This window comes from Theropithecus gelada, chromosome 8 (genome assembly GCF_003255815.1).
Source record: "Theropithecus gelada isolate Dixy chromosome 8, Tgel_1.0, whole genome shotgun sequence".
In the NCBI taxonomy this organism is placed as follows: domain Eukaryota; kingdom Metazoa; phylum Chordata; class Mammalia; order Primates; family Cercopithecidae; genus Theropithecus; species Theropithecus gelada.
This window is the reverse complement of record NC_037676.1, coordinates 63,850,335-63,870,102: the sequence shown is the minus strand read 5'-3', so window position 1 is coordinate 63,870,102 and position 19,768 is coordinate 63,850,335. Positions and strand designations below refer to the sequence as shown.

The window sequence follows — 19,768 nt, the reverse complement described above, 5'->3', positions numbered from 1 at the left end:
AGGTAGCTGACGAACCCCTGACTTCTGTGACTTCCGTCAACATGTGCCTAAGGCTTGTATGTGTGTGTAAGATAAAATAAAAGTATTTGCAAAACTGTGCTATAAAGTATCTTGAAGCAGATCAAAATTACTTCACCTTAGTTTGATTTATTATATATTGCTATAATTCTTTATTTTCTAAGGGTGTATTTTCTAACTTTCTGTTTCATAATATAAGTCTTCCTTGCTCATGTCTTTTAAACTTAAGAACTAAATTAAGGCAAAATCGTATCCCATTAATTTGAATATATAGTTAGGGAATTTTAAGTTATACTGTATTTACTTTACCTTTTCAGTTTTGAGCAACCAAAGAAACTCTGTGGAACAGGCTCCGTGTTGAGATACAGTGTTGTCTCCTTGGAGTCACTGTTCTGGCTTCTCCGGATGCGCTGATGTTTGTCCGATTGCAAAGGTGCTGGGTTCTCCGGAGTTTGGCACAAAAACAAGACAGCAGCACTCTTGGGATTCTTTTCAGCCCTTTAGCTTCCTTCAGCCTGCCTTGCTTTGGGGCATGAGTGGTGGGTATAAGTCAGTTGGGGAAGTGTCTTCTGGGTGCCAATTTTACCCAGTCCTGAGGTCTGGCTGTCAGCCTGCTGCCCTGGGGATCCTGCACACACCTCAGTGCTGAGGACATATAGAATAGTGGGCTGTCCTGCTTTTTCATCTTGTCCTTGGTTCTTTCTTTTTAGAAATTACCTCCCTGTCTTATAGAACTGTATCCAGACAGGAAGGAAGGACTATTTTCTGTTTGAATTGTTTTTATTTACAGTAAGATAGAGCAGATTGTTTGTCTACCCTGATGTTTTTGACTTAGGAGCATTATCAAAAAATCAGATCTAGCATAGCCAGTTATTCTTAATTTCATCACCTGGCAGTTTACTTGTTGGGAATTGATGCTTCAAGACTCTTTCTAGATAATTTGTTGGGCTAGCTCCTTAAGTCTATAAAACATATAAGAAATTTTCTGTGATTTGGCATGGAATCTTTGATTACAATGCATATTTGGAATACTTAAAGAAACTCAGTGACCCAGACTTTATTTTCATAAGTTAAATGATGGAACCAGTATGCAGAATTCACTGCCTTTGTTATTGGTTGAGATGACCCTGTAATACTTAGGAGTTAGATATCAAGTAGTTTGTGGACTCCTTGAATCTAGGAACCAGATCTTAGGTTTTATTTGAATTCCCCTTCAATGCTAAGCCCCGCATATGATATTCATTAATATCATATGAATAATGTCATACGCTGGTGTGGATCCCGGTGGGTGAGGAGTTACTACTCATTGCATAATAAAATACTGAGTTGTGTTTTTGTTTTTGTTTTTTTTAAAAAATGGTTTAACTGGTAAAATTATTGGACATATTTTTTGCAATAGAAATGACATTTTGAGTTTCTGTAACAAACTGACTTATGCTAACAAAAGTCTTCAGGTGACCTTTCCAATCTCCAATTTGTATTTGAATCTGCATTTTACCTTTTTTCTCTGTCTCTGGTTGTAATCCCTTTCTGTTTATTTAGTCTTTCAGTTATGTTCTGATCCTCCGTTCCCCACTTATTGTAGAGGGTTGGTGGGTTTGTAGCTGCTGCTGCTGCTGCTTCTTTTAATCTGTACTATATTATTATATCTGTTTAAAAATAAAAAAGAAATTGGTGTAGGGTCCTGACATGCATTTTACCAAGAGTAGACATCCATTCTAGAGGAACAGTCTGCCTCACTAACAGGACAGTTACTCAGACATTTAGGGCCTCTTTTTGCTATGTGTCGTCAATGTTGAAATGATTGTGATGTTCCATTATGGGACAGAGGAAGATGAGAAGGCTCAAGGTGACTCACAGGTCTCACCAGAAATGGTGGAAGTGGCTGAAATGGCCTGAGTATGAAGCGATATCCAGACCAATTCTAGAGCTGACTGTCTGAAAGTCTGAAGTAGCTACTTGTGTGTCTGTAATGCAGCCGGTCTTCTAAAATCATGTCTATTGCATGTGGTGTAACCACAGATCTATCCATTGGATCAAACATTTTATTTCATAGAGAACATTTGATTTTGAAAATGTGGAGGCCGGGCGCGGTGGCTCAAGCCTGTAATCCCAGCACTTTGGGAGGCCGAGACGGGCGGATCACGAGGTCAGGAGATCGAGACCATCCTGGCTAACACGGTGAAACCCCGTCTCTACTAAAAAATACAAAAAACTAGCCGGGCGAGGTGGCGGGCGCCTGTAGTCCCAGCTACTCGGGAGGCTGAGGCAGGAGAATGGCGTAAACCCGGGAGGCGGAGCTTGCAGTGAGCTGAGATCCGGCCACAGCACTCCAGCCTGGGCGACAGAGCGAGACTCCGTCTCAAAAAAAAAAAAAAGAAAAGAAAATGTGGAATAGTGGCCTGAGGCAGTTGCCAAAATAGCATAAATTTCCTTTAGGCAACTCTCTTATGTTCTAAGGGAAGAATGTAAGACCTTTTTTCTGATTTCTGTATAGGAATTCCCAAATAGTTGCCAGAGCTATTAAGTATCATCACTTTAAATACTTACATCAAAATAAGCATAAAAGGATGAAAAGAAAGTAAACAGCATGGCAGTTATTTTTCAACATGTATTTTAAGCACATCCTAATGCGTCTTTGATTATTTCTTAAATTGAAATATATTCTATTAATTAAAAACAACTTTTGTCTGAATGGATTAAGAAATACCAAGATGTTTCCATTTTTGCTCGAATTGATAGAATTTTCTTCATACTACTTGGAAACTATTTTTGAAGAGCCTTTGTGTTGTCATGAATTTTATTGATTAGTGGAATGTTCCTTTGTTTCTTTTTTTTCCCTAGACATTAGCTATGGTAGTAAAGATAGAAAAGGAGAAAAGTAGGACATGCTTGTGGCATTTTGGCACTGTAGGGAGAATCTACATCAACCATAGTTACAAACAGTAAGAATTTAATTTTGTCAAGAATTAGGAAGAATAGAAAGGTGGGCCTTATGTACCTGCCTTGTGGTTTCCCCTTAAGTCCACTACCTAATGCCCACAAACTAATATTTTTTTCGCCTCTACATGCTGTCACTGATCTTGGATTACCAATGACCCCTTTCTCCATTACTGCATTTGCCATGGTTGCTGGGGGGGGAAAAATCTGTTATAAAGTTGCCTGTACTGAGCCTCCCTCAGGGACATGCTGCTCCGACAGTTTCCCTCATTAGCAGTCATTCTAAACCTTTTCCACACCCTTCCTTCTTCCAGAGTCCTTTTATTCCTCTGTAGAGATGATTTTGCTTTCTGCTTTTCTAAGATAATTAGTGTGGCTTCATTCCATTATTTTCTTCTCTCTTCCCTTTACAACATTACTGTCTCAGGATTTTTTTGAGCTATTGTTTCTTCTCTCATTTACTCTTCGTTTTTTCAGACATTGCTTCCCTCTGGTTTCCAAAGCCAGCCCTTTCCCTTGAGCCTGTACCTCCTCCTGACCTCATCACCTCTCTCCTGTTATGAACTTAGCTTCTTTTTCTTACGTACATGCCTGCGTTTCCTCGACCTTCCAAACAAAACCTGGATAAAATTCTTCAAACTCTTTTTCCTTTTCTGTCCCCCTCAGAATCTAGGGAAATTCCATATATGATCAGTTTTCTTCTAAGGAAATAAAGAAGGCTGATGTGAGCACCCTAGGATTTTGGTCACCTTTCCTTCCACATACGTTTTCTCATCATTGTGGCATGACTGCCTTCTCTACTGCTTATAAAACTGTATTCTGAAGAACCTTAAAGGATGTTTAGTAACCAACATAATAAAATAGTGTCCTCATCCTAAACTTTTGTTCATTCCTTCCTTCCTAAAACTGATCATTTCACTTTAAAAAAAAAAACACACATTTTCTTTTTTAAAAAAATTTAATTTCATTTTATTTTAAATTCCAGGCTACAAATTTTTTTTTTTTTTTTTTTGAGGGAGTTTCCCTCTTGTTGCCCAGACTGGAGTGCAATGGCACGGTCTCAGCTCACCACAGCCTCTTGCCTCCTGAGTTCAAGTGATTCTCCTGCTTCAGCCTCCCTAGTAGCTGGGATTACAGGCACCTGCCACCACGGCTAATTTTTGTATTTTTGGTAGAGATGGGGTTTCACCATGTTGGTCAGGCTGGTCTCGAACTCCTGGCCTCAGGTAATCTACCTGCCTCGGCCTCCCAAAATGCTGGGATTACAGGCGTGAGCCACTGCAGCCGGCAAAAAAAAAAAAAAAAAAAAAATTTCTTGACTCTCTTTTTGTTTCATTATTACTTAGGGACTCCTTTATTAACTGTTTTTGGTGGTATGCTTTTTTCAGTCTATATGCTTTTCTTCAGAGACTGAACGTAATAATTGTTTAAATTATTAGCTTGGTCTTTGTTGTGTCAAAAATATTGAAAAATTATTGGCTATGTTTTTAAGTTCAGAAAAACATAAGATGATCCTTTGGAGTTTTGTATCGTGCATTGCACTTTGTTCATTTGTTCATTTGTATCACCATAAGGATTTATACCCAAACCAAAAAAGTTTAAAATAAAGTACAGCACTGTTTATTTTTATATGTTTCACTAATCTAATGCTAATCTAATATTTTGGTTTATTCATGACAGAAGTTAACTCTAGTCTTTTCATCCATGTAGCTCTTTTTACCTAGATCATAACAGCAGGGGTAGGGAGAGGGCAGTCTCGGTTTCCTCACTCTACTTTTCAATAGGAAAATCTGGATCTGCTGTGGGAGAACATGCAGGAGTCAGGAGGGGAACAGAGCGGTACTAGAAATCTATTTTAATGCTTTATGCTAACGTGTTTTACACATTGGATTCTACTCATATATTTAAAAGTGGGTATTACAAGAATAGTTTTGATATTTTATTCTGAAATAAACTTTAGTGGAGTGATTGGAAATAGCACTCAGTATTACTGGGTGATACACTGTTTTTGACAGTGTTTAGGAAAGAATCAAGTTTTAGCTGTGAAAAATAATTGTTAAACACATGGGACTAAGTACTGGTTGTGGTTATCTATGTATTTCATGTAAGTGGACAAATATAACCATAGTCACTTGTTTCCACTTTTATGTTGTCAACGGTAAGAGATACTAATACATTTTTGAAGAATATTGATATTTCAACCAAAATAAATTACCATTCTCAGATGGATGACCTCAATCGATAGATAGAAATTGCTATCAATAGTGAACGGGGAGGTTTGAACAATATAATAGTACAAACATCTCATACTGAAAGCAGAAGTTTGGAGAAACGTACAAAGTGGGTTTTACAATTTACAGCTGGAAAAATGTCAGATGGCTTTGGGGACTTTCTTGTGACCACACCTTAGACCTTAGTTCTTTAGTGACAGGCTATGCCACCCTTCCTGAGGAGATGAACACTAAACATTGCATCTCCAACCCTAATGTGCCTAAGAAATGTACTGGCAACTTGGATTGGAACTTTACAAAGTTTGCCAATACATAGCATAAACCAGCCTTTATGTGACTTAGAGACAGAACTGGGAAGATCAGTTCATTGGGATGCTAAGTACGGCCTGGTTCGAATAAGAGTTAGAGGTATTTTGTTAGAGACTCAAAAATAAATCCATTATCAGAACTTTCATTTGCCAAGAGAGGAAACAGAAAGTTATTGCAAAGTTTTTAGAGTGAAAAGTGTAATATGTATATACATAATACTGTCATTCTTACTTGCTCGTATAATTTTTTAAAAGACAATTCGAACTGATGGAAGAGCAGTGATTGTTCAAACAGTAAAGATGAACTCTATCAAAATATGCTGTCCTTTTTTGGATGGCAAATGTGATTGAGTAGTGAAGTAAGGTCCTTGGTCCTTCACTCTGGAACTTTTAATTGATCATCTGTGTCCCAAGCGGAAGTCTACCTCTGAGTAGAAAATGCCATTTCCAGAGGCAATTAAGGATTTCTGACGCCAACAATTCTTAAAGATCTAAGCCAAATTGTGAAGTTGATTAAATCATAGACCAATTATAATGCATTTATCTGTTAGAGACAGTGAAAGGAAGGCTTTAAAGTGACAAATAAGAGAGATATTGGAGTATTTTTTAATGATGAATTTAAGTAACTTAACATGATTTATAGTGGCATTGATTTTACCTATTTAATAGACACTTATTTTTGAATTCCATTAAATTTTCTGTTTATAACCCATTTTCATCTTGTAAATATCAACAGAAGGACCCAGTGGGGTAGCCAAGAGAAAAACTAAGGCTAAAGGTATTTTCATTTTTTCAAATTAGCCTTGAGTGAATCAAGTTTAATGTTTGAAAATGCATGACATTTTCTGGGAATGTTAATCTTGCTACTAATGCTAAACATTATTGCTTTTGGGTCTTGATTGGGTGCACCTTAGCTTATGAGTAGTTTTATCAAGACTTCATCAAATAATTTTCTGCTTCAAGCCTATAATTTTAAGTCATTATCTTTTCATGTTATCAAAGCTTTTTAACAGTCTTTAAATTAAGAATGTGTATATTATACAAATATCATGTTATATTTGTTATGATGTATATATTAAATTTACATGTACGCATCTTACCTTGTTCCCTAAAACCTTTCTTACTTTGATTTCTTTGAATTACTTTTGGGAAAAAAAGATGAAGTCTTCAGTAATTGATTTTATTTCTCCAAAAGCTCTAATGACACTCTGTCTTAGAGCACAGTAAAAGCTAGTGTGATTCAAATGTGTAGTTTTCAGTAAAATGAAAACTTACATGTATAATGTAGAACCCTGCATTACATTGACATAGAATTTGCTGTGTTGGATATTTTAATTCATTAAAAATTATTGACCGGGCACGGTAGCTCACGCCTGTAATCCCAGCATTTTGGGAAGCCGAGGTGGGTGGATCATGAGGTCAGGCATTTGAGACCAGCCTGACCAATATGGTGAAACCCTGTCTCAACTGAAAATACAAATATTAGCTGGGTGGTGGGCACCTGTAATCCCAGCTGCTCAGGAGGCTGAGGCAGGAGAATCGCTTAAACCTGGGAGGTGGAGGTTGCAGTGAGCTGAGATTGTGCCATTGCGCTCCAGCCTGGGCAACAGAGTGAGACTCTGTCTCAAAATAATAATAATAAATCAGTTATTATACCTGTCAGCCATTTGTAGACTAACAGCTCAATATTACAGCCTGACTTTATATGCCAGCGGTTATTCTTGTTCATATGTTAGTAGTCATATTCTTTGTGGGTAAAGGCATGGGGGGTGTGCATGTTTTTCTTTATAAGCCTGTGATAGTCTTGTGATCATTTCAAGGGCTTGGCATATTGTTCGTAGTTTGTTTTTTGCTGAAATATGAACAGATGAGATATAGTATATGATTCACAGGGTTTTGTGATTTATATTTTAAGGTCAGGAACTTTTAATGGTTTAACCTATCTCTCCTGAATAATTTCTGGGGACGAAAACAATTTTTACCATCTTATTTTTATAGAAATAGTGATGAAACAAAGGGACAATAAAATATTTTACTTCTTGATCTGGAGAAGCAAATTAAACATTAAAGACTGAATATTTTTAAAAGCAGTTTGCAGAATAAGACATGATAGCATTGCACATGCATTTTACTCTTTTGCAATGCCGGTATCTATGTTACTATTCAAACAGCACTGAAGTAGGATGAAGACTCAGCATGATCCTGAATGAATTCTGTTCTGTATTCTTAAAAGACTTTAATAAGGTTTTTTAGGAAGAACTGAAGAATCTCCTGGTTGATCACCAGGAAATTCAACTAATGGAGAAACCCTATGTGATGTTTTTGTTCGTTAATCAATATTTTATTAGACAGCCTAGAAAGATATGGTACTTTTAGTGAGCAGTGCAAATCTAATGCTCATTTTGAATACCGTTTGTGCTATGTAAGTTTTACGTGATTCTGATGGGCAAAAACATCTTTCACATTTTATTATATTAAATAAATATTTCATCTTCTTTGTGCTTAAATGTGGCATTGTTTCTGCTTAAATGTGGCATTGTAAATACCTTACCTTATGATTTCCTCATGAGAGTACAAACAGATGAAATTCAGAGCTTTTGCTAACTGCTTTATTACCATGTAAAGCAAGTTGAAAGCAATACCTTCCATGAGATTTGGAATTAGCTGTGTACTTCATTTAATTGCTCTCGCAACCCTATGAACTAGAAGACATGTGTTAGCTTGAGTGGCTCTACATGAATTAACAGGAAAACATACTTAAAGGAATACTGATTTCATGATGAACATAAGCAGAAAGGGAATTCTAATTTTTCCTTTTAAATACTACAGATATGTAGTGTTTTTTAAATTTTTAAAATTTAAGTTTCTAAAATTTTAAATCATTTTGCAATTTTAAAATGATTTAAAAATTTCATACACATGACAATTTTTTGCCTAGTTAACTAAGAAAATGAAATTATATTTAATGTTATTTACATATATTAATCTTCAAAGAAGCACGTGTATTTTAAGGACATATGTTTTTGTTTGAGCTAAACATTTTAAATTATCTTTGTATATATTCTTACAAATTACGAAAACTTTGTTCTTATGTTGCCAGTGTTCCTTTAATTATGTTGTTATAGTTATGAAGTGTGAGTTAATAGTTTGTGTAAAGTACTGCTTTCATGGTGCAGTTTTATAATATTGCATGTTAATGTTTTAAGATAAGTCATACTATATTTCAAGATGGAAAATATGACAAGCTTCTAGCATTTTTTAATAGTTGATATTTTATAGAGGTTTGCATCTATTTTTAGCCACCATAAAGACTAGTGAATTAAAGTAACTTTCTGAATGTGCATTTCCTGTGTGTGGAGAAAAAGAGAATACCTTTTCACTAACTTCCTGTTCTGTGATTAAGAGATCTTGTCAATAAACATCTTTTCCTTTAATTGGAAAATCTGAAAGTTAAAGAACTCACTAAAGAAGAGCTCAAGAAGGAGAAAGAGAAATCTGAGTCAAGGAAGGAAAGTAAGAATGAAGAGAGAAAAAAGGGGAAGAAAGAAAAAGAGGATGACCGAAAGGATAAGAAAATTGCTGATGCAGACCTATCCAGGAAGGAGTCTCCTAAGGGTAAAAAGGACAGAGAAAAAGAGAAAGTGGACCTAGAAAAAAGTGCCAAAACCAAGGAAAATAGGAAAAAATCAACAAATATAAAGGATGTTTCTAGTAAAATGGCATCCAGAGACAAAGATGACAGAAAGGAAAGTAGAAGTTCCACCAGATATGCACACTTAACAAAGGGAAGTCCCCAGAAAAGAAACTACTAAAGCTCTGGCGTCATCATCTCAGAACATGGTCATGTTCCAGATTGCAATTTGTTACAAAACGGAAAATGTAATATTGCTTTGATTGGTGAAAGTGTGTAAATTAGCCATTGAATGTATTATTGGTGCTCAGCAAGTAATTATCTGAAATTTAAATATACCGTCTCATGCTTCTAAATGTAAAAACATTTTAAAAATATGTCATAGAATATGATGTAATAACTTCTATTTATTGATCATGTATTCCTACAAATGTATATGTGTCATGAATTTTTATAGATTAATGTATTAAATACTTTCATTGACGTTAAATAAGAATATTAAGATATTAAATGTTATTTCTATGCAGAAAAAAAAAAGCCTTGTAACTTCTTCAAGTGTGCTAAATACTCAGGGAGATAGGATTTGCCCTTTGTTTTCTTCCCTCCTTCCCCTTCCTGCTTCCCTGTTTTTCATGGGCACCTCCCCAGGCTCATGTGTCACTGCCTTCCCTGAGTTCCCCCCCTCTAGCCCTCCTGCAGCCTTTCAGGGGCCGTTCTTCAGGCTTTTCATGGGTTCTCCTTCCTCTTTTCCCTCTTCTCTCCCCTCTTCTAGTCTCCCTCCCCAAGTCTTTTACTCTCTCCTTTCCTTCACTCCTCACCTCACCCCTGCCCCTCACTCCTGCATGCTTCTCACTCCTGACTTCCTTACAACAACTCCACCATTTTCCCCTCATCTAGTACATAGTGCTTACCGTGTGCCACATACACTGCTCCGAGAACTCTGGCCATAGCTACGAATAAAGAGGGGAATTGTATTTAGAAGAACAATTTCAGAACACTTTTATTTATGATACCTTTATAGTCTTGGAATAACTGTAGAAAGGTTTTAATTATTTCAGATTAGGATGTACTTTCATTTTATACCACACTGTTTTTCTATTATTTTGGTTGAGTGGCATACATTTTTCATATTTGATTGTGTCATTGTTGTTTACCATTTCTAAGGAATTGCAAATGTAATCTCTAAATAGAGATCAGAATTTAGCACCTCAGAAAACATTTAATAAAAGTGAAGTTTTAGTGAGAAATATAATTCTACAAATGGTTTGTACTATTCGATGCCTCAAATATTAAATATCTAATTGTGACTACTGTGAAATGCAGTTAGTTGATAATGATAAAATCTTTGTGGTAGCATTTTTTATTCTGTTATTGTTAACCTTATTAACAACAGAATCAAAAATGCTACCACAAATATTTTATTTTCAAATAGGGTTATTAATAACAATAAAAAATGCTACCACCATATTTTTTAAAACGTATTTCTTTACTTTTTTTTGAAGGTCTTAAAAATAGAGATTTTTGGCCTAGTTAAAGATCTTTCAACTCAGAAATGAGTACATTTAAGTGTAAATATTTCTAAATGTATTGTACACCTTTTTCTTATGTTAACGCCTTTTACTATTTAAAGTCAAATACTTTATGACATTTAGTTGACAGAAATTTCAACTTAATAGAATTATGCAACAGAGATGAAATCCTAGAGAATAATATCTCTAATATAATCCTGTTATTTTATTGCTTAAAAACTAACACAACTTGGAGTTTTATGTTTTGATTAGTCAGGATTCATCTTAGCTCACTTCCCAGGTCTTCACTGTGCTGGTTTCTGCCTGACTTACTCTATTTGAGATGCTACCACTTGGTAACCAAGATGGCCCTCAGCAGGCTCTAGACTAGTCTTTCTAATTTACCAACCCCAATGCAGATGGCTCTGGGAGAGAGAATTCCAGTTGGCCTGCTTAGGCCTGGTGAACATCTGGGACCATTTTTGTAGTTGAAGATGGCGATTCTTCCCAGGCGCACACCTGTGCACAAAGCTTTGGAGTGGGAGTTGAGTGGGTCCCACTCAAACTTCATCAAACATAGGGCTTCTGGGACAAGAAAGTGAGGCTTTGAGAACTGGACAGAACAAGAAGCAGAACATGTCCCCCAGGCATATGAAAGTTAAACGATTCTCAAACCATATCCCCATGTTAGATCTTTTCTCATGAGATAAATTGAATGCTTTTTTAAAAAACTTACGTACAAAATGTTAAGTGCTGTCTTCTCTAAAGATTTTCTGTTCTCCCTTGAAGAAGGGCAAACAATTATAAGTGAATTTGTTGAAAGCATTCTAGTAATTTTTACCTTAGTTTTTAAGCTCAATGTCTATGGGGCAGAAAATACATAAATACTAAATTCTAAACAAATGAGTGAAAATATTTTGCAATAACCTAATCATCATAAGCACATAAGAATTGTCTATTGCTATTTAGTACAGTACTTTGAAATGTTTTGGCTATATCATTGATTTTTTCCTTTGACTGTTAGCTCAAGAATTGAAACCCCTCAGCTAAAACATTTAAAGATCCTTTAAAAGCACTTGTGGACTAGACCTTGATTTATTTTTTCCCTTCTCTCTTCTTTTCCCCTTTCCTTCTCTTTTCTTTCTTTTTGTAAATGTTTCAACTTTTATTGGAGTTGAAGTCACACTTTATCCAACTGCCTTAACACTTAAGCTTCAAGTAAAAACAAGCTTTCAGTCATGATTAGTGGGTTAAAGTCATGCATTGCACTCTCAGTTTTACACTTTTTATTCAGTAGGTTGTTTCTGTATTGTTTACTTCATATTGTTTTCTAAGTATAATTAAAACCAGAAAGGTTACCTTTTTAAATAAGCCAGCTACAACAGGGACAAGGAATTCACAATACTAAGTAGTTGGGGGTCAGAAGCTGTTTTTGGGAAGACCTGGAAGGGGATAATTACTAAAAATGTAAGTTTATTTTGCCTTATCCCTGACAACATTTGATTTAAATTATATTATGACATGATACTTACAAACCTTTTAAATGACATTATTGGCATAGTTTTCGTAAACTTTGTAAGAAAAAGACATTTCACATTTTAGTAGCACAATCATTATTAAGATAGTCAATTTTGTGAAAATAATTGAGTGCCAATGAATTTTTCCAAGGGTGATCTTATATCTTCTATATATTGTAATATTTAGATACTTCCTTTTGAAGCACTTACATCGTCATTGAATTTTTTGTCATTTGTTGTGTCACCTAGTTTCTGTTTCATTTTCTAATGGCTTCATATGTATATGAATTTTAGTTATTCCTAACATCATTGGTGTCACCATTTTGAATTTTTTTAAAAACAAGATTTTCAATTTTACTTTATAGGTAATTTGCATTGTATATAGATGATCCTCTCAAAATTTCACAATGAGATACTGATGAAGAAATTGATATAAATCAGTCAGCATGAACACTCTGATTAATCCAGAGGACTACTTGAGTTAATTCTGTACATAGTTGCTTTATTGAGAATATTTTATATTATGACCTGTTCAGCTATTCAAGTTTGTAACATCAGAGGTCCTCATAATAATACTTGGATAATAAAGATTCCCCATAGACACTTGCATTGAAAAACAAAAGGAGTAAACAAGTATCATTTTTAATTTGAAATGTGTTAAGTTAACTGTAATGTTATTGTCCATGAAATGGGTCTGGTGACTTAGGCTCTATCTCTTCACATTTATTTCTTTCTCGTGTGTCCTCAATTGTTCCTTCTTCTGTTAATGCCCACTGGTAATAATTCTCAAAATTGATTGCTCAGAATATTCCATTGTAAAATGCATCTTGGAAATGGTTGTTTTCCTCATTTGTAAACTGAAGACCATGGCTGTTCCTCAAAGTAGTTCTCAGAAGCAGTCAATGTTGCATATGTGTCAACAGCCAGCACATTGTTGGGCATTCTGTTTCCCTTTTTCATTGGTAGAATAATAATAGTAATAGTCAACCAAGATGTCTCACTCAGGGTTTAAAAACTTGGAAGCACTGAAACTGTGATTCCTGTTCCTACTTTTGTCAACAGATTGCAAAACAAATATTTAAGTCCTTTATCCTTTATAATGAATGTGCCTTTGTGAAACGAGTATACTGGAGCCTGATTTATTCTACTGAGATCATTGAGGGAGCGAATGCAAATAATTATAAATGTTACACATGGATGAAGCTATAAGAATGCTTAGTTTTTAAAAGAATATTATGACGACATGAAAACGCAAGATATAAAGGCTAGACAAAAAGTTACGAAATAAACTATAGCCTTAAGTATATGATACAATCAAGAAGCCTAATAACCAGCCTAATTGTGAAAAACTTATGTTTGTTTTGTATTCAGATCACATTTTTCCATAGACGTGATTTTATGGTCTTCAGAGATTATTTTTTACTGTGGTCCACAAAAGTTGATTTAATTCTAATATCCAGTTCTGCAAGTCTCATTGTAACTATGTTTCTATGGAAAGTGCATCTATCATTCTGCCTTGGGATATTAGGAATATATTTAGTTTTACTTCTGAATGTTCTCCAGAATTTCTTGGGTTACATCCATGGTGTTAAATTCATTCAGATACCTTACATGGACAAAAATCATGGATTGACTGACATAATTGTAAAGCCCAGGAGTAGTTTTGGCTTTTTTCTTTTGTTATGCTGGATCTAGGTGCTCAAACCATGTTCTCAACCTCCACCTGTCTATGGACCCTCAAGAGTGTTGGCTTTCTTCTCAGGCAGTCTCATGTGCTCATCTTCAACTGTACTCCTTATGGGGTAGGAGATAAGAAAGCTGTGATTGGTGACACCCTGGGATATGTGAGTGCCCACTTTTAAAGTGTAGGGTAAAGAAGAATTGGATTCCCCTAAGGAAGTTAGTGTGTTTTTGCCAGAAGGAGGAGGAATTGGTGCACTGAAAGTAGGCAGATGATGGAGTTTGTTTCTCCTTTTTCTACCCATCCCATTCCTACTTCTCCCCCTGCCCAAATACAGAGGTGAATGGGATGGGCCAAAATAGGTATTTCAGAATAAGAAACTATGGAGCTAAACGTTGGGTACTCATGGGCATAAAGATGGAAACGAGACACTAGAACTTCTAGAGAGGGGGAGAGGGAGGGAGACAAGGGTTGAAAAACTAACAATTGGGTGCTATGCTCATTACCTGAGTGATGGAATCATTCACATTCTAAATTTCAAAATCACACAATATACCCATGCAACAAACTTGCGTGTGCTCCTTGAATCTAAATAGAAATTGAAATTATATTTAAAAATAAAAATAAAAAAACTAGGGAGAAGAGAGAGATCTCATTCCAAACAATTATTGGTCAACAATAGTCTCAGACCATTGAAAGAATATAAGAGAATGTTGACCTGGTAATAAATATTGCCATTTACATGTCAGGTAATGAAGTTTATTTTGCTGTTAAGCTCTCTCCATTTTGCCCCATTCTGTTTAGAAGGAAAGTTTTTGTGTTTAGGAAACTAAAGGATGGGTGATATGTAGCAGACCCATCAGGTTATTTTCATGAAAACCTAGTTTGGGCTAATCTGAAAGATTTCCTCAATAACAGTCTTTAGTCTCTTATCCTTTCTTCTCCTTTTGCCTAAGAATATAATTGTGTAAGCTAGATGTTTATTCCTTAGCTATCATTTTTACATAGGAATCAATTTCTGCAAGAGCTCTGTAAGCCCTACAAAGCAGAAAGTCATCCATTTCTTTCTTCTTTGTTCTCATGTAATGTCTCATTTGATTTCACTTTATGTATCTATTTTTTGCTCCATGTTAAGTCAGGTATGCATACATCATAGAAGTCTGCCTCTTGTTTCCATCTTCTTTGCCTTATGTATCACTTCTCTTGTATCCTACTAGAGAAAGATGATCTATGCTTAAAGCTCTTATTGTTTTTGATAATTATATAACACCAACATGCTGTGTCTATAATTCCCATTTATTGACTCAACTAATATTTTTTAGTATCTACAGCATGTCGGGGAATGGGCAAGGCATGGGGGATACAAGAGATCGAGGTGGCTGCAATCCCTGCAGTGAAATGCTATGAAATAAGCAAAGGGCTGAGGGAGAAAGTAATGAGACAGGAGCAATTGTCAGTACAACCCACTAGTCCCTCCACCTAGAATGTGCTCCTGAACATGCTCCTGCTCTGTGTGGTGGGCTACCTTTGTCTCTCCCACAGGACCCAGCCCAGTCATCACCTCTGCACTCAGATGTCTCTGACCCTCCCAAGTGGCTGCACCCCGCATACTCCAGTTATCACCCTCATCACCTTGCCTCATTCCTGGACTTTGCTGCCAGACTACAATTTATCTCGAGCACCTTTCCTAATAACTGACACTAATAGGCATTCAGTGTTTGTTTATTGAATGGTGAATATACCAAACAAATTATCTAAAAAATTTCAGGTGTATATATACCATTGAAGAATATTCAAGAAGAAAAAATCGTGTGTGTGTGTGTGTGTTTAAAGAACCCAAAAGATTGTTCAGTAATTGCAGTGTTTCAACTACCTTGGTAGTTGCCTGTGACTGGCAGGGAGGGGATGTAAAGATTTTTTTTTAGAAGAAATAAATGGTAATTTTTTGGAAAAATACTTATTTAAATTATCTCACTTAATTCTTAAAGCCCTTCTTAGGGGTCCTGTTTTGTCCCCTTTTTTGCATTTGTGGAAACCAAAAAGTGTAGCTGTGGTTAACACTGAGATAGAATTCAAATGGAATTCAAAGGCATCCTCTTGTCCCAGGTGCCTGAACTCTTACAAACCATGCTGAGTTGCATGTCCTTTAACTGTATTTTTCATGATGTTAAAGTGAGTCCACTCTCACCAGTCTTTGTTGAGTCCCTTCATTGGTGCTGAAACCAGGCTCTTGGGAACCTTATTGGCAGTGTTTAATTCTTTTGTAATTTATGTCTGTTTGAAGTCTGTCTGTCCAGCTTGGGTTACATAAAGATGCTTTGAATCTGGAATGGCTGTTACTACATATCATGGGGCAGCTGTGAGTACCTGGTGGTCTCAGAATTTTGATAAGTTCTGAGACTGCTGTTGGTATACTGAGGAAGATCTGCATTCACTGATTATACAGGCCAGGAGCAACAGCGAGGATTAGCATAGTTTCCTAGTATGCATGCCTTTCTGGTGTATTGATTTCCCAGAATATTTCCTAAATTTCATGTACCTATGAGCCTTATTCTTGGGGTAAATTGATTTATACTGCTAGACTCCTCACAATTGACACAGTACCACTTCTGAGCACTTACCCTTCACAGATAACCCTAGCTGGAGTAACCTGAATTAGTAAGGACACGTTTTCTTTCATCTGTACACCTTTGAATTAGTAAACCAAAGATTAAAACACTAATTTTAAAAAACATTCTAGCTTTTTATGGGCTAGGTGTATGAAATTCTATGAAACAAGATAAGTTTATAATTGTTTGCCAGGTTTTTTTGAGGGAGTGGCTTGCTTATAACTCTTATGAGAAGTAAATCCTTTGTGTTCCCTCAAGTCACAGTCCTTGGATCCAGCATCCAGGGCCTTTCTGATATGCACACCTCTCTTGGTGCCTCAGCCATCTTTCTCCTTGGCGCCAAATGTGTTCCCAGTTGAGGAATTTCTTACAGTCACGTGCTTCATGCTAACATTTTGGTTAAGGATGGGCTACATGTATTATAGCGGTCCCATAAGATCATAGTGCCATGTTTATACTGTACCTTTTCTATGTTTAGATTCACAAGTACTTTGTGTTACAATTGTCTGTAGTATTCGGTACAGTATGTGCTGTACAGTTTTGTAGCCTGGGAACAATAGGATATTGCATACAGTCTAGGTGTGTGGCAGGCTATACCTTCTAAGTTTGCCTAGGCACACTGCGATGTTCCCACGATTGTAAAATTTCTAATGGCACATTTCAAGGTGCATTTCCACACATTCCTCAGAATATATCTCTATTGTTAAGCAACACATGACTGAACTTGCAGTTCCCTACCTGAAACAGACGTGTAACTTACATAGCCACATCCCCGATTTCCTTCAGGGTCTGTTCACATGTTATCAGTGAGTCCTTTTGACCAAGTATTATGAATAGTCCCACCCCTACTTTTCCCTTATGTGCTTCTGTTCTGTGTCTTCCCCGTACCATCTGTCTCCATCCAATATACTCTAAATAGTTCATGTTTCTTATTTTTTAAATTGCTCTCTCCCCCAGAAGGTAGGTGTGTTGTTTTCATTTACTGTAGAATAATGCCTTGAATTAATATATGCTAAATATTTGTTGAATGATTAAACACAACATACAATTTAGTAAGTTTACGACTACTGCATATTTATGGAAAGAAATATATTGATTCTTTCTCATGGGCAACAGTGAATAAAGTAAGCTAATCTTGGGCTTGGGTATTTGTGTTATTTATCATATTTGTTGTAAGTGGTTGATTCAAAGTGCTGATTTCATTTGCTTTTCATAGCTTCATTTAATTTTAATTGAAATTGGAGGGGCAATTATATAGTGATTAAATGCAAATGTTTTATAATTTCCAAATTTATCTGATGAACCGAAAGAACTAAAACTGAGTTATGTTTTAAGGGAATTAATGTGTTTTCCAAATCATGTTGTGGCCATTGCTGTGGACTGGCAGTAACTATTCACCATACGTAATGACTGGAAGGCAGCTGTGGACACCCTGTTCCTTTTGCCAGCGTAGGAATGGAAGTGGGTCCCAGTCCTGATGATTAACACTGAAAAGGAAGACTTCTGGCAGCTTCTGGAAAAGATTTCCTGAAACCTAAGAAAGAAGCAGAGCAAGAGATGCTCCTTTTGCTTCTGGATATCGCCTTGTCTGAAAAAGAAGCTTGCAGCTGGGGAGCTCTGATTGCCAGCCTGAGGGTGAAGCTTGACCTGCAATGCAGCCAGCTGCCTCTGCACTTCTTGTTTAGTTAGATGATAAATTTCCTTCCTGTTCAACCGTTGTAAGCTGGCATTTTGGTAACTGCAGCCCCAGGAACATCAAAACACATCTTATGTCATAACTTTGAACGTCATAATGTCATAATTTTGAATATTTATTTCATTGCTACATCATTGCCACTTGTACCTCATAATAAATCCATTTGAACACCTTTCCTATGACTGAATTGAGCTTATATGCATTTACTTTTCTTAATTCATTTTTGCTTGCTTTTTCCCTCAAATTTTAGAACTAAAATGAGTTTGGATGGCAAAAAGTTTTTTTGGAAACACTGAAATAAAATCTTGTAGGGCAAATTCGTCCATATGGGTTGTTAAAGCACTTGTAGTCTAGAATATGTTTTTGTTAAGTTTTAAAAAGTTTATAGAGGTCTAGAGGAGGAAATGTATAATATGATCTCAGCTTCTTTGAAGTTTACAATATTGTTTATTTTTGTACTGATTTCATCTCTGGAAATAGCTATGACCGGGTATTAACTATTTTATAATATACCTTCCACTTTGGACAGGGCAAAAAAGTCAATATTTTTTGCCATGTGCTTTTGCTTTCTCCTGTGTTTCCTATGTTTTGCAATTTCAATTTTAGAGACAAATAAGTTCAAGTTGGCTAGAGAAAGCTGACTCTCAGAGGCATTGTATGTCGGAATGTTGGCATACTAGTAGTATTTGAACATGTAGCATTATAATTTTTTTTTCAAATGAAACTTCTAAACTCATTAAGAATGGGGTTTTCAGGCAGTTTAAATCTTTATCGTTTGGTGAGAAAACATTTCATTGCTTGTATAATACATGGAACACAGTTTGAGAGCCTGCTACAAGTGGGGTCAGTGAAGGATGACCCTGTAATTTTTCATTCAGACAGATAGTTTCGAGACTGAAATAATTCCAGGACAGCAGACATAAAGTGGGAGTGTCTCAGGCAAACTAGACTCATGGCACTGAAATGATGGATGCTGGAGTAGAAATATGGATCTCTGGTACATAGGAGTAGAGAAGTACTAATGTGAGTCGCCTTCCCTCTTCTACTCAGCTACTGGAATGCGCCTAAGAAGCCCTGGCCCTACAGGGAATCTCCACAGCCATTTAGACTTAGCAGAGTAGTCACATCACTGGGTGTATTCAGCTCTTCGGCAAGTGTTCATTGAGCAATTGCTATGTGCCAAGTGTTAGCTGAAGTGCTGAGAGTTATAAATTACTTGATTCTTGAGATTCTTAAGCTTTTTCCCATTCATTCAGCAGAACTTGGCAATGAATCATTCCGTACCTGTTCCATTAACAGTTGAGGGAAGTAAAAATGATTATTTAAATGGTAAAAGGGAGGGCAGCCCTAAAGTTGAATTTGAAATATGATGTCTTTTACTAGGCCTTCATCTCTACCCCCTCCTCCCTGAACTTGAACTACAATTAGGACCTCTGTATAATCCCTTTGCAATCTTTCTTACAGTTAGAGATAACTTAGGTGTCGAACACAACTGACACAACTGTATGTGTTGGTGTCAGGTGTACTAGTGGTGAGTTTTGTGTGGAAATAGTGTTGCAAATGGTAACTGCAGGAAATGTAAGTGATGCGGCAGGGTCCTGTGTATCTGTCTCTGTTTCTTCTAAAATT

General features: G+C 36.2%; 1 protein-coding gene across 11 annotated transcripts in view; it reads left to right on the top strand.

Moving 5' to 3' along the window:
* Positions 1-19,768, top strand: part of ASPH (aspartate beta-hydroxylase) — a 222,139-nt gene that overhangs the window by 50,559 nt on the left and 151,812 nt on the right. The window contains exons 4-5 of one of the 11 annotated variants that reach the window (XM_025393206.1): positions 6,234-6,275; positions 8,948-9,753. The exons of 9 other annotated variants lie outside the window; for them this stretch is intronic. In XM_025393206.1, the coding sequence (XP_025248991.1) occupies positions 6,234-6,275; positions 8,948-9,309 (404 nt within the window). In that variant the 3' untranslated portion in view covers positions 9,310-9,753. Of the gene's footprint in view, positions 1-6,233; positions 6,276-8,947; positions 9,754-19,768 lie in introns of those variants that run through there. One more of the 11 variants, XM_025393204.1, reaches the window with a different exon arrangement.